The 14383-nt window shown below is 44.6% G+C and overlaps 1 protein-coding gene across 4 annotated transcripts in view; it reads right to left on the bottom strand.

Annotated features, from left to right (window-relative positions):
* SPTBN1 (spectrin beta, non-erythrocytic 1) overlaps positions 1–14383 on the bottom strand; it is a 116780-nt gene that overhangs the window by 69544 nt on the left and 32853 nt on the right. For 3 of the 4 annotated variants that reach the window (XM_008642039.2, XM_008642040.2, XM_017745265.1), the window contains exon 2: positions 13040–13239. In XM_008642039.2, coding sequence (XP_008640261.1) covers positions 13040–13187 — 148 coding nt within the window. In that variant the 5' untranslated portion in view covers positions 13188–13239. Of the gene's footprint in view, positions 1–13039; positions 13244–14383 lie in introns of all 4 variants that reach the window. The other variant, XM_017745264.1, reaches the window with a different exon arrangement.

The raw sequence follows: 14383 nt of genomic DNA on the forward strand, positions 1-14383 counted from the left end.
ATGCAACGCCCCAGTGAGTCCTTCCGCCGCGCGCCCGAGAGCGGCTGCCCGCAGGGTCCCGGCCCCGCGCTGCCGGCACCGCCGCCGCGCACGGTGGTACCTTCCCGAGCGAAGCTGCTGGAATTACAACCTTTTGTTAGGAGCCTCATGTAACGGAAAAGTCTCAGATTACTATCACTTGAAAAGGAGGGCACTTTTCTTTACTTATCTGCCAGGCTCCCGGCTTGCAGAAGCACCGCACGCACACAGAAGCGCTCATTCAGTATTTAGCACCAGCCGAGGAGGGGACGCGGGGAGATGTACGCTCCAGCACACCGGGAACAAACGAAAGCTTTGTCGAAAGGTTCTTAAAACCGCCAATTCCTGTCACTTCGGTTTATGTTACTTGACGATATTGAGGATTTTGACATGCCCTGTGCATGTGGCTCCTTGCCCAGTTATCAGTGTGCTGGGTATTACTGCAAGATTAATGGGCTGTGCACTGGAGGGGGAGGGCTCTAACGTAAATAAGGATGCCTCCACGAGGTCTGACTGGCACCTCAATACCCTGCCGAAATACAAACGTGCACAGCAGCAGCAGCAGCTGGGCTCGGCCCTGGAAATCAGCTCCTGCAGATGGTATTAGATACAGGATGTCAGTTTTCCCTCAGGGACAAGAGCTCCCAGCCCTCCCTTATTTGTAAGTGAAATTAAAAGGTCAATTCCACATTCACAGTCTCACTATATAACATTTGCCTGTTCATTTTTAAAACTGCTGATAATGTTCACACAAATGTTTTCTCTTTTCTTCTTCTCTCGCATTTCCAAATTCCTTTCCACTGGAATCCATGTTCTCTCCTCCTCCCACTCCATCCCCTCATTAAACATTTCAAAATGTTGCCTTTGTTTTGATACCATCATTTCACAAGGTTTAAGTCTCATAGTAATTTCTGTGAGGACAATTTCTGTGGGAGAAGCTCAGCCCACTCCCCCAACTCACTGCAGCCCAAGGTCCTGCTTGGTGCAAGGTGGAAATTCAACCAGCCTTTACCAGCACACCAGGGAACAAATGTGCACAAAGTCCAAGCATGAACACCACCAATCTAGGGAGAAGTGATGGAAGTGGACACTTCTCAGCTGAAGCCGGGGTTTCCAAAAACACACGGACTATTGAAAATGCCTGGCATACTGCTCCTGAGGTCATAAATGCATTTAAAATATTTCTGGCTTTTAACTATACTGTTTTCCTTAAAACACCACCATAGCCCTAGTCCAGAGTTACTTATTTTGATACAGAAGGGCTTTTACTGGGGTATTGCAGTGCACCCCTTTATTTCAGCTTAGTTGCATTTACGCAAGACTCCTGGTACTACAGCACACCTCTATCAGAGCCTAAACATTTCTGAAAGCTGGCCTTCAATCCTTCCAGTGCTACCCACACTTGGCCACAAAGGACTCCTCAGCTGCCCCAGCCAGGTTTTACAGTATCAGGGAGGACAGTGGCTGCAGACAGGGACAGCCCAATCAGGGCTGTGTAGGGGACCAGGCCCTACAGGTTCACCCCCTAAAAACGTCTGGAAGGCGTCAGGGGGACCTGAGGAAGCACCTGCAGCTGCAGCCCCAGCAGGCAGGATGCTGCTCTCCAGACAACAACAGGCTGATGTGGCAGGCTCCTGCTAAACCCTCCCCTGATAATCTTTGTGCAGCCAGCTGTCCCTCCAGCACACAGGCACCCATGCACCAGCCCTGGCCATAGGATTTCCAGGGAAGAAGGGCAACACAGAATACCAAAGGCTCCCAAATTCCCAGGAGCAGAGCTGGGTTAGCTGAGCTGTTAACATACCAAGGTTAACTCCACCAAGCTGGAGGAGCACGTTTTACCCAGCACACAAGTACAGACTTATTTCCGTCACAGATATTTCTCCTGCAGCTTCCTACCAACAGCAGCTCTTGCCTGCCATGCCTGACCTACGTTATAATTAAACACAAACCCTTCCCCTCAAGAGCAGGCAGGCAGCCAGAAACCTGCAGGCATATCAGCTCATTCTGTCCCACCTTGAGCAAACAGGTGTTGCTATGGGAGCTCAGAAGGTAAAACTAAAGTCCAAGTGACTGACGGGGAAACTGGAGCATTTTTAACACCATGAAGGCCATAAGTCAGGAACTTTTCCCCAGCTGAAAGTGTTCCCAAAACCTTTGGCAGGCGACGCACTAATGCACGTGGTCATTATCAAAAATATTAAAAAGTAAACTATTACAAAAGGAAAATATTAAAAACTAAAAATAATTATTTGGCTTAGGCCCATAAAAAACACAGACTGGCCTTACCCACCCCATCATGAAACATTAACATCACACACAAGAATTTACATTTCAGCTTGTCCCCTGTGGGACAACTGAAGCTGGCAAGCTTCAGGAAATACTGAACAAAATTTGGGGTTTGATAATCTTTTTTGTCCCTGTCCCTTCTCTGTCCCTCCCAACTCTGGCCTGCCCAGTAGCACTAAACACTACATTAAAGGGAACAAAGGAATGGAGCAGTGCAGGCTACACAGTGAGTAGGGTGGAAAGCTAAAGGAAAAGAAGAACCTGTGTTTGAACTGAGCTTATTTTGTTCAAGGTTTGACAAACAGAGACACTAGAACCTGACACGATATCAGCAGCACTCGCTGCAAAAATCTGACCTCATTTGAGCTGCCATCCAGGTTGGCATTTGGGCTGAACAATGTGCCCCCCCAGCAGCAGATGTGACAGACTTTGCTGCTGATGGTTCAGCTCCTTGGGGCTGGCCCTGATGCCAAGCTCAACTGCCAGGGCCTTCCTGCCACTTTGCTGGGCGCTGCCGTACATCTTGAAGGCTCTGCTGAACAGGTTGGTGGGAATTCAGTGGAAAGAGCAAAGCAAAATGGGGACATGTCTGTGTTTGTGAAATGCTACACCATATGTAGCAAGGCTGCTTCCAAACAGGCACACTGCCAGCTCCCCGTTTTGTGAGTCACACCAAGCCTAATCCATTGGTCTGCTGTTGACTACAAACGAGTGAACCTGAGCCCTGTTTTCTGCTGCCGTGTGGCGATGCACCGGATCGATCACAAGGCTCTGCATGCACAAAGCCCTTTGTGACACTCCAGTTCTACTCATTTTCCCTGTTTATCTTTAATTGACTAAGCCCTTGACAATACTAATTAGATAAAACGTTATGGAGGGGATTGAATGCTTTAAAGCCATAGATAGCTTTGGAGCACTGGGCCAAGTGCAACTTATCAACACAGCTGGAAATTGTCTGTGGTGTAATTCATTACTGATTACAGCACTGGAGGAAAAGAAAGGCCAGAGCATATATTAAGTTTAACAAATTGAGGAGGGATGGGTGTGCTGGGGGTTTTTTTCACCCTCTAAATTTTGTTCTTAATTTTTTGCCCATAACTGCGAAATAACTTTTGCTGGTAGAGTCTGAATTGTCCCTGTCCCATAGCACCTGCCAGGTGATGGTTTACTCGTACAGAGTAAATAAAACACAAATGATTATCCACTTAGCCATAATGCAGAGTGTCCTAGATGACATGATCAGAGCTTTGCAAAGCCTCAAGGAGAATGAGAGGTTGATTACAGTAATATTATGAATGTACAAGTGACATTTAGAAACAGCTGCTTACCCCAGAACACAAACAGGTCTCTCCTGGGCTCTGTCTTTACGTGGTTCTGAAAATTGCTGCTGAAGTGAACGGGTTCTGACACAAAGGAAAAAACTAAAGTTTCTAAGGAAGAAACTAATGCTAGATCTAGCAAAATTACCTTCCAAATTCCTAATTATCAATGTTTCTAAGACAGAGCTTACAATAATTATGAGCCTGGTTAATCATCACACTTGTCTTTACTCTTTCTTGCTCCTGTAAATTCTCTAGTTGGTGGGTAACTAGAAAAAAAATTACAAGATAAAAAGGATGATTTATTAAACTAAAATGCCAGAGAAATCACGTAACATTTTGCTCCTCTCCTGAAGGAGGGTAAAGTTCCTACACATCCACTAAGTGCTACAATTAGGAACTGAAAACTCATTATCACACTTGCCTCCATCCTCACAGTAAAAACAGAACCTTTCCTTATATATTGAACCAAGGAGAGACAGGTTTTGCTGTGGATTGTTCTAGAATGTAATAGGAAATAATATTTTTACCCTATTTGACAATTTGCATAACATGAATCCTGAAGAGTTAGCTGGTTTCCCTCCAGTTTTTATCTAAGATGCTGGAACCAGGCAGCAGCAGCAGCCCACACACCAAGCACAAACGAGCTGCCAAGCTCATTACCTCTGCTGCAGGTATTGGAGGGAACAGAACCCTTCAGTTCCTAGCCTGCCGTGTGCTGCAACACTTGGTAACTGTCTCACAAGGAGGTGAAATGAATACAGGCAAACCAAGAGATCTCTCCAGTAACATTTCCATTGCAGAAAGTATCTCAATGTTTCTGTTTAAAGGGGATTTTAGGTCAGTGGCAACTACCCTGTGGTTGGGTCCTCCCAGTCCCTTCCAGACACATTCTCTGTGATTCACGTGGGCTTTGGGGAGCCAATGCAATCCAAAGGCAAGGAAAAGAGGCACATCAAAAAGCAGGAGACAAGGATTTTTATTACAGAAGGGTCTGTTTACATGTTTCCTTTTTGCCATGTCCAGGCTGGCCTTCCAGCACCTCCATTCGGAGGCCCAGGTACAAACCAGCTTTGGGCTCCAGGTGAATCTCTAGGTTGTGACATTTGAGACCAAAACCTTCGGGAATTTTCTCACAAACCAGGCCAGAATATCAATTTATTACTGAAACTGGGTCAGTTCCACCTGGTTTCAGGTTTCAGTTTACACAAGTCCCAGATTAACAGGAAAGTTGACATGACTTTTGTAACAGCATGTCCTTGCTAACTGCAGGAGTCGAACACCTGCCAGGAAGGCCAGCAGGGAAGAGCTACAGGAGGCATTTGCGGAACATTTCAGAAGAAATGATGGTTTCTGTTGGTTTGCATTCCAACCTGTACTGCTTCCCATATTCCATGAACTCACCCACACAGGGGAGTCAGCCCTGCAAAGTTGTAGCTACATTCCCAGGTTTTATTTGTTGCCCATGAAATGCACTTGGCTTGCTCCCTGACATAGATGGATAACCCTTACAAAACCTGTTCAAATCAAACACACTGCACGGGTACACACTTAAAATACTCACTGGTTGTGAAAATTTGTCATGAAAACACTTCTTCATTTTCATGCAGAAAATTCTTTTTTATGGGTTTTGATGTGCTTTTTCAGAAGCTGGGATTATTGTTGTTGCCTCTCCCTCCTTTCTCTTCCACCTGAATTGCACCTATGTTTATATGTATGGGAGAGAGACAGAGAAATTCCCACCCTCCTTTTTCTCTTCTTCCTTTTGCACCATTTTTCTCTTTTTCTTTTCAGTCTGACCAGGAACACAGAAGATACACTGTTGCTACACCATAATCACTCAGGCATGACAATTCAATGTCCTGCTACTCTTGAGCAAAATGGAAATTGGGTGAAAACAAGCAGCAGAATACACAGATCTTTACAAATCTCCATAAGCCAGAGTATGTCCCCATCTGGAAACTGCCTCTCCCCACAAAAAGGCTTAGTGATCAATTGACAAGTATTAATCGTGTCCAATTCACAAAGTTATTGTTCCAGAGCAAACAACTTCATTTTTATAGGATGTATTGAAAAAGTAATATATTATCCAAATGGATGTACAAACACTGTCACTTGACACCCCTCTGCCTTCAAGGCTTAATAAAGGAAGAAAAACTTGAAAAAATCCTCATACAACATACACATACAAAGTGGTTGGCAAAAAAAAAAAAAAAGAAGTAGTGATTGCCTTGCTCACTAGAAGAGCTCAAAACTGTTAGGAAGAATGCCGGAAACTAAAGAAGTGGAACTTAGAAATAGATTTTCATCGCCCTCTCTACGTGGCTGGTCCTCATCCCTATTCCTGTTCTTTTTGCCTCTTCCCGTCAAGGAAATTCGTCTCCAGGCAATCTGGGTTTATATCTCTCCAGGATATTACCTCAAGATAAGAATCAAAGCTCTGATCTGAGGGAATGATTTCATCACTAATCTTTCCCCATTAGAAGAGCTCCAAGGTTAACAGAAATTAGTAAACATGTTTGAATCCTGCACTGAATTTCACTTTGCAGTGTGCTCTGTTAGACATTATTTATACTTCAGGGAGTGCTTTCAGGCAGTATCCCAGCAACAAATAGAAGGGAAAAATGCAAGGCACATGGCAGATTTGGCTGAATAAATAACATAAATACAGAAACATTGCTAGTTAGATGCTAAAGACATGAGACGAGAACATTCTCTTCTGCATACGTATTTTTTGTGGAAAGACTTCTTTTGAATTACAGACTCATGACTAGGTTTTGAAATTCATCCACAGCTAAGCTCACCCCTGTGAGAAGTCATAATTTAAAAAATATATACATATTGCCAATATTGGCATGTAGTTTCTATATAGAAAAAATCCTTCCCATTAAGATTATTCAGCATATTATTTTTTAAAAATTTTATTATCTCAGTGAAGGGTCTCATGGTTTCTCTGTATTAAATATCCCTCAAACATTGACTCCAATAGCAAAGAACATTTGTAGTCTTTTCAGTCTTCAGGTTCCCCACAAAGGGCCACTCCGGTCAGGTTCCCAGCTGCTGTAAGACAGCATGGCCTCAGAGAAGCCAGGGGAGAATGCAGTTTATACCAGGTGACAATCTGGCTGGGAGGTCTCCTCTAAATCATCAACTTCAGCATGATATTATCCCAGGCTTAAGTCAGTGCCTGGCTCAGCTCTCACTGACTCCATGGAGGGTGTCTCCCAGGGAGCATTTCTCCTTTCCCTGAGCAGCTGCTGCAGCCAGAGCTCTTTACTCCCATTCATGACTCCTGCCCTGCTGATGCTGAACACTGCCTCCCACTCAGCTCAGTGTTTTGGGGCGGCCAAAGGTACGTCGCCTGGTACTCTTACTCTTCACTGATGCCATGGGGATGAATGGATGAGGAAAACCAGAGTAGACAGGAGAGCAGTGTGCTGTGCTGCTCTGGGAATGAAGGCATAGCTCCCACCTAAAATCAGTGTAAGGAAGCTCACTCTGGAAGTCAGTGCAGTGCCACGGTATCGAAAGGCCCAGGTATGACCATGCAGATTGACCTGCTGCAGGATTATCCCCGTGCACATTTCACGGGTAATATCCCAAAGGCAAATACACCTATGCACACAGAGTCAGCACATGTACATCAGCTTTCCATTGGCTTCCTCTGGGTACAGATGGCTTTTTATATTTAAGCTTAACTAGAGCACGGAATTCTCTTGTACCTTATTTTGTTAAATTACTGAATTGCTGTCCAAGCACAGAGTCCTCTGTGCATAGGGACTGGCGTATGCCTGGAGCTCTCCGCAAGGAACTGTGAGAAGCAGATATGGCCCTGTATTCCAGCCCAGGAGCTTAATGCACAGGAATCCAAAGATCCAGGGATCAATCAACACAGGCTCATGCTGGCAAGATGCTGGGCTCTCCTGCATACGTGTCCAACTTGACAGTGTTTAGTCCTGAAGGGATTTCAGCGAAGACGTAAAATGACGGCAGCACTCAGACTTTCCAGAGTGGGGCTGCCAGAACTGCTCCTATCCTGCTCCGTCCCCAAAGAAACAAAAAGCCTATTTTTCCAGCCCCAGCTCATCCTGCCTGAACAATGTGTGCCACATTACAGCCCTTCACCAGGATGCAACCACTGTCATGCACCACTCTGTTACTAAGTACTCATAAATCCTGTCCATGGAGCAGAAAAGCACGCGTGATTCCAGACAAGTCCTAAGGAACATGCAGCAGGACTTCTTTTCAGCAGCTTGGCTCTGTACTCAAGAGGCTACACGGGACCACGGATCTAATCAGACTACCAAGAACCTGACTTACACCTCCATGTAGTTTTCAACACCACTTCTTTGATTCTGAAGAGAGAGAGAGGGCAAACCGCCAAACCATGCCCAGCTGATACCAAAAATCCTGTTGTTACAGCAGTAAGATACAAATGACCTCTGTACCAAGTTACATTTTCGATCACGGAATACATTGTTTGCTTCTGCTTGGGAGTTATTTTATGTTTCACAGACACACTGGCTCTTCTTTTTGGGTCAGTCTACTGATAATCTTTAAAAATAAACCCACTAAGAAGAAAGTATTATTTATCAACTGGTTTTTGCTATCTGCTTTAGAAACAGTTCTCCAGAGCAACTTTAAAAGCCAAGGCCTTAATGCACAGTGACAGATGGCCTGAGCTTTTCCTCTCTCTCTGGTAAGAGTACAGTGTGCATCAGCAGTCCCAGCCGGCACCACAGGTGACATGTGGCAATACAGCAGCCTCTCTGCTGCCCTGCTCCTTCTCTTCATGCCTGCATGACACACAACACACCAAATGACACTGCTGCTCCTAACACCTGCCCCTATGGATTCTGGGAAGGTTAGAACAACAGGAGAAATTGTTCCAGAAGTAAAATCCAGAAGGAAAGCATTGGATGAGCTCAACATTTGGAAAAGCTTTTCTTGAAATAATTCCATCAACTTTTATCTGAGCAAAACAAGATTTTTCAAAATAAGCTCTTTCATGCTCATCTGGGTACGCCTGCATTAAGCCTGTGGCTGCTAAACAAACCCACGGGCTGATAACCATCTCTGCCACACCAGTGCAGAGCAGATTCCACTGCTCTAAGGTTTTTATTTCTGTTTAGTCTCAAGTGAATCTTTCACATGCCCTTCCAAGTTGATTTGTGAGCACCACTATACTCTTTCCTTAACGCTTGCTGCTATTAAAATTAGTGACTGATTTTTAAGCGCTGGATAGCTCAGGTGCAGGATACTCAGGAAACACCCTGCAAGAGCTTATTCTCAGTATGCTCTTTCAAAGCCAAGAATAAATCCAAAGTGTATTCTCTCAAGCTCTGAATCACTGTACTTTGCCCTTTTTTATTGGTTTGAGACCTGAAACTTCATTCTGCATGCTCAAAGTGAAACAGAAATTTTGCTATGAGAAAGATGCTTGACAGCAGGGCCAGGCAGGTGTGTGATACCTGGAGAGTACTAGAAGCAGAATCTTCCTTTTCACATCTTTGTGGGGTTGTTCTGCTGACTTTTTGCACTGGAGCTGTGGGGCGAATGGCTCAAATATCAGGACCACAAGGGGCTAATTAGCCCCACGTAAGGAACCCAGAACTTTCCCAGTGGAAGTTTTCCCTGATTTTTTCAACCTTATGAAATGGCTATTCCACTATATTACAAAGAAAAATTTTTCAATAGCGTAACTTCAGGAACAATTTCAATGCTTTTCCCCCTCTTGCTGCTGGGAGCATGTAAGTTACTGGCATGAATGACAAGCCTATTTTGGGCAACTAAGGAAAGCTGTACGACAAATGCAGCCTCCTGGCTTGCCCAGTAAGGCTCATGAACACCACATCATGCAACACCAGTGAGTGCCCCAACCTAGGCATGGCCACTTGGGTGAAGCTGGAAAAGGAATGCACAGCTCCTCCTGCCCACACTAGGAAACTCCTTTCATTTCATAAACTTTGAAACTGGTTTTAATTCATGGGCCAGACAGCTGAGTCACAGACCTTCCGGTCACTTGCATGAACCCAGAGGATAAAAGGGCGAAATACAAATGAGCAGAAAAGCGAGTAACTGTAGCCAAGATTAATATTGAATTAGCTAACTGAAGAAATGGAAAGTTTTGGAGGTGACAACTCTCACACTACCTGAAAACAGCACCTAAGCTGGCAAGCATGGCACACTTGAATGTCACAGCCCAAAGGCTGAGTGTGAAAAATTCTGCTGAACAACTGAACTGTTTCTTAAGATTTTTGCAAGAGCTTCATGCACCAAGCAGCTGCACAACAAATCTTGTTAGCTAATGGTCCTAGATAGACGAAATCCAACCCTTGAGGATTTGTGAATGAAGAATCTTGCCCAAACACGATATCTTTTTGGCTCCTACAGAGCAGGTAGAATTACCTGGTCTTCCAGCAAGACCTTCCAAAGAACCACGGAGAACAAGGACGGGTGAAAGATGATTTCCTACAGTGGGATACCTTACTTGGCGAAGAACGGATCAGTTACCTTCTTCTCATATCAGATGCAGAGTGAGTTAGTTCAACATGATTGGCAACCAATCTGGCTGCATATCCCTTCAAATCTGGATTCTGATTGAAAGTTGTGTTCCCAGATGATTTCTTGGTTTTAAACTGAAACAACCCTTCGCATTCTGGTTTTCATGGTACACAGACCACTTTAATAACATCAGCTATCTGCTGCTATGCTAACAGTGGTTTTCTACTATTATTATATCATACCTGCTTTACTTGAGCTTTTCTCCAGGACATTGTTCCAATCACAGATTATTCTGACCACCACCTCCTGCCTTTGCTGTTTAAATATTTCAATATCCTGATGGAATGTGGGGCCATCAGGATTCTTACTACAGTGGAGTATCAGACTCTACCTACAAACCTCACTTATTTCCTCACTCTTTACCTTACTTTACCTTAAAGGAAGTAAGTTTCGCTTCAATTACAGTCAAGCAGAATGAACACGAGATAGAAGCTCTGCCAAAGAGGCACTTCACAGCTTGTGGAAGAGGATGAAAAGAAGATGCCTGCACCAGCAGAGTACACAGCCATTAGTCATGCAGTGTAACATGCCCACAGCTGTTCTACTTTGGAGTACAGCAGCTTGCATCTTGGAGATGAAAAATAAGGAACCAGTGCCTGGTGTGCTCATTTGAAACCTTTCTCATTAGGACAAGGGGATAATGAAGCATGAACGTTTCATAGACTGAAAGACATTGATAGTCTTGTTATATCGTGTCACTTACACACTGCCAGTGTGGGACAGCCACGGACAGTCTTTAGATACAAACCCATCCATGACCTCTGGAGAGAGAAATGCTATTGTCAGAAGGTGGCCAGTCCTGGAGATGCGGGAAGGTGCTCGTGCCCCACAAAGAGCCAGCGCTCACCCAAGTCACGCTGGAGTGTTATTCAGCAAACCCAGACCCCAAAGGTGGCACACAACTACTTCTGCTTCAGAGCAGTGAAGTTCACCCAGAGGAAGGTGATGGTGCAACAGCTGGTCCAACGCAGGGGTTGCAGGGCCCAGAAGGACCTCCTGACATCCCCCAGCTGACTGTGTGAGCACCAGACTTTCACCCAGTGGTCATTGTGCCCGGTCCCGTGACACGCAGCTGAATCAGAGAACACCTTTCCAGAAAGGGCCTGTCTCCACAGAAAGAGGACAATGACAGAGATTGCTGCCAGCCCAGCTCCAGGCTGCAGCTGTTAAAAACCTGCCAGTGCCTTTCTGGGGAGATGCAAGGGAAGATTATCCACCAGGCAGCATATCTGAAAACATATGTTGAACAGTGCCAGGAGTACCACAGCTCAGCCTTTAACCATAACCTTGGATTCGAAATACAAACCTCTCCTCGCTCCTCTCTCCCTGCACCATGATTAAGCTTTCAAGCAGTGCTGCAGCAATGCAGGATGCTAAGCCAAGTTTTGGCAGCACACAGCATTCTCAGCACCAACCATAGAGAATTACAGGTATGGAAATGTATCAAATCAAAATAACTACAAGTAATGCTTATTCAGAAGAAAAATAAATACACCATACTGTGGGAAAATGTTTAAATAGCTGAATCGAATCTTCAGCAAAATTATTTGCTTTGACATTGGTATGTGTTTTAGGCCAGCTAAATAATTTAAGTACTTTCCTTACATTACTTCTCCTTGAAATAAGAGTTTCATGTTTATTATTCATTACTCAGGTGGGGAGCTCTGCTTGCTATAAAAGTAAGTGGAACAAGCAGTTGCAGTAAGGTGAGATCTGGGACCCAAACACGGCTCATGAGCTTTGTACTAAAAGCATTTCCCACCCAAGGAACAGGATACAACCTACAACCACTAATGTGGCAGGAGTAAAACACAGTTTCTTCCTCAAACAAGAGTAAGCTATTAAAATAAAGCAACCCAAGCTGAGATTCATTTTGTCTATCACCACAGGTACCAGCAGGCTCTTTCTGACCCCACTCAGCACAGCCCCGCCCAGGTAAGGCATTTTCCCTGTCATTCCAAATGCACACTGTGATGGGAACTGCTGTAATTAAAGGCAGCAAAATTTAACACACATCCCCTCTCTGTGAGCAGTTCCACTAAGTCAATAGCATTACTATCCCCAGGAAGAGTTATGTGATCTGCTCTCTGCCCACCTGCATGAACTACTTCATTTCCCTGTTGCTGAGCTCCGCACCTGATCCTGCCCTATACCTGAGATGTAGCAGTGTTCTGCATCTAATGCATCCCCGTGGCCGGAGCGGAGAGGAGAAAGGGCACGGTGCACTCTGGACCCAGCCCCATTGGAATCACAAATGGAACAGGTGATACTTTTGTCTCAGTGCAGCTGATTTAATAAACCTGTCCCAACACCTTATGAAATGTCAGGTTTAAAACCATCCCTGCAGCTCAGATTTCACCAGCAGAGTGCTCAGCATATTTTTGAGCTATTTTCTATGTCTTTCCCATACTGCCAAGGCATTTTGCTCAGAGGTCAGAAATGTGGGCATGCTACCATAAAAGTCAGGAAATCATTTACAGAATGCATAAAAATTGCTTTGCAGGGCAGTGACTCAGAGCTGAGAGGACATGACATAATCTCTTTGCTGTATAAACAAACGTGGTTAATGCATAGCCTTTAATACGCAATAATCAAACGTTTCAAACAAGAAAAGATCCAACCCAGTTTCATTTCTCTGCTGATGACAGTGGAATTCAGCAGAAGACAGCAAGTATTCAGAAAGAATGTATAGTCCCATCATTCATTACTACATGACAACTACCTCCACCTGCCACATTCCTCCTTTCCAGGACAAGTGAGATGGTTCACACACATCCAGATAGAGGTATTTTGAAGAAGAGTTTAGTTATCCATCTATATTTTTTTCCAGATCTGAGGTCAGTGCTTACCAGCCAAAGCCTTGATGCGGGAGCGCTCAAAGAGCCGAGCAGAACTGTTCTCATTGTCCCAGTCGTCGACATCCCAGCGGTTGTTGACGTCGCTGTACTGCTGTTGGATTTCGATGTTGTCGTAATCTGTCGCTACCGTTGTCGTCATCCTGAGTCTTCTCCTTAGCCTCTCCTCACCATCAGATTCTTCTTAAAACCCTCTGCCAAAGAAAAACACATAAAAATAATCATTTAGATGATATGTATATACTGGAAGAAAGCCAGAAAGGTCAAGCTCAGGAGTTCTGGTTTCAAAAATCAGTGACTTTTACTTGAAGCATAAGCTCAAGAACAGGTGAGATACCAACCACTCCTTCAGAGAACAAATATTCTTTAAAAATTAAGTGCTTTAGCAAAGGCAGTAGCTTTGCTGCATGCACACATCCAAAATTGTCATGTTCAGCTCCACAAAGAGGAACACGGATGGAATGGTGCAGTAAAACAGTTTCACAATTGTCATTTTCAAAAGCAGACCATTGGCTTTAGAGTTCTGTAAGTGTTGGCTATAGCATATGGAGCTGTGGATAACCCATCTAAGAAAAACCTCAAGCACAAAGATGACCTCAATACCTTTACAAAATGGTGCAAATACTGATGGAAAAAAAATGCAGATTCTTAAAAAGCCACATAAGCATTTGACAAGAAAAAGCCTTTTAACATGAGTCTGAAGAAATACTTATGTCTCCACATGCAAATACTGACTTTGTGACTGGTCCTGGAAATTTATTTATGAACTAATCCAGATAAAACCAACTAAATGATGCATTACTTTGAACTCTCCGCAGGAACAACATGGCACCCACCAACGCAACCCTTGGGGTGAGGCTCTCCTCTTTCAGGGTGCTGTTTGCATATTTATTCTGTTTTCTGATTAGGATTTGCAAGTATTTATCAGTACTAGATATAAGAGAGGCAGACACCTCTGGAGGAGGAGGGAGGTTATGCACGGCTGTGAGCTCAGCTGGAATAGCACTGAGCATCCTCTTTACCAGTCAGTGCTCAGAGAGACCTGGAGGAGCACAGGGTGCTCCTCAGAAACACCAAAACACACAGTTCACCTTTGCAAAACGCAATAATTACCAGAAACGCAGTTATATACATGGGCAAGGGGGGAGCCAGGGGGCCGCCCTTTTACCTGGGCGGGGCGCGCGCTCCCCTCACGGCGCCCCGTCCGCGGCCTCTCTCGTCTTTTCTCTCTTTTAGCTCACTTTCTTATTTGAAATTTTCTTTAAAAAAAAAAAAAAAACAAAAAAAAAAACCCCAAAAAAAACCAACCAAAAAGCCGCCCCCCCGGGCGCCCCGGCG

The sequence above is a fragment of the Corvus brachyrhynchos genome, unplaced genomic scaffold (genome assembly GCF_000691975.1).
Source record: "Corvus brachyrhynchos isolate BGI_N302 unplaced genomic scaffold, ASM69197v1 scaffold69, whole genome shotgun sequence".
Lineage (NCBI taxonomy): Eukaryota > Metazoa > Chordata > Aves > Passeriformes > Corvidae > Corvus > Corvus brachyrhynchos.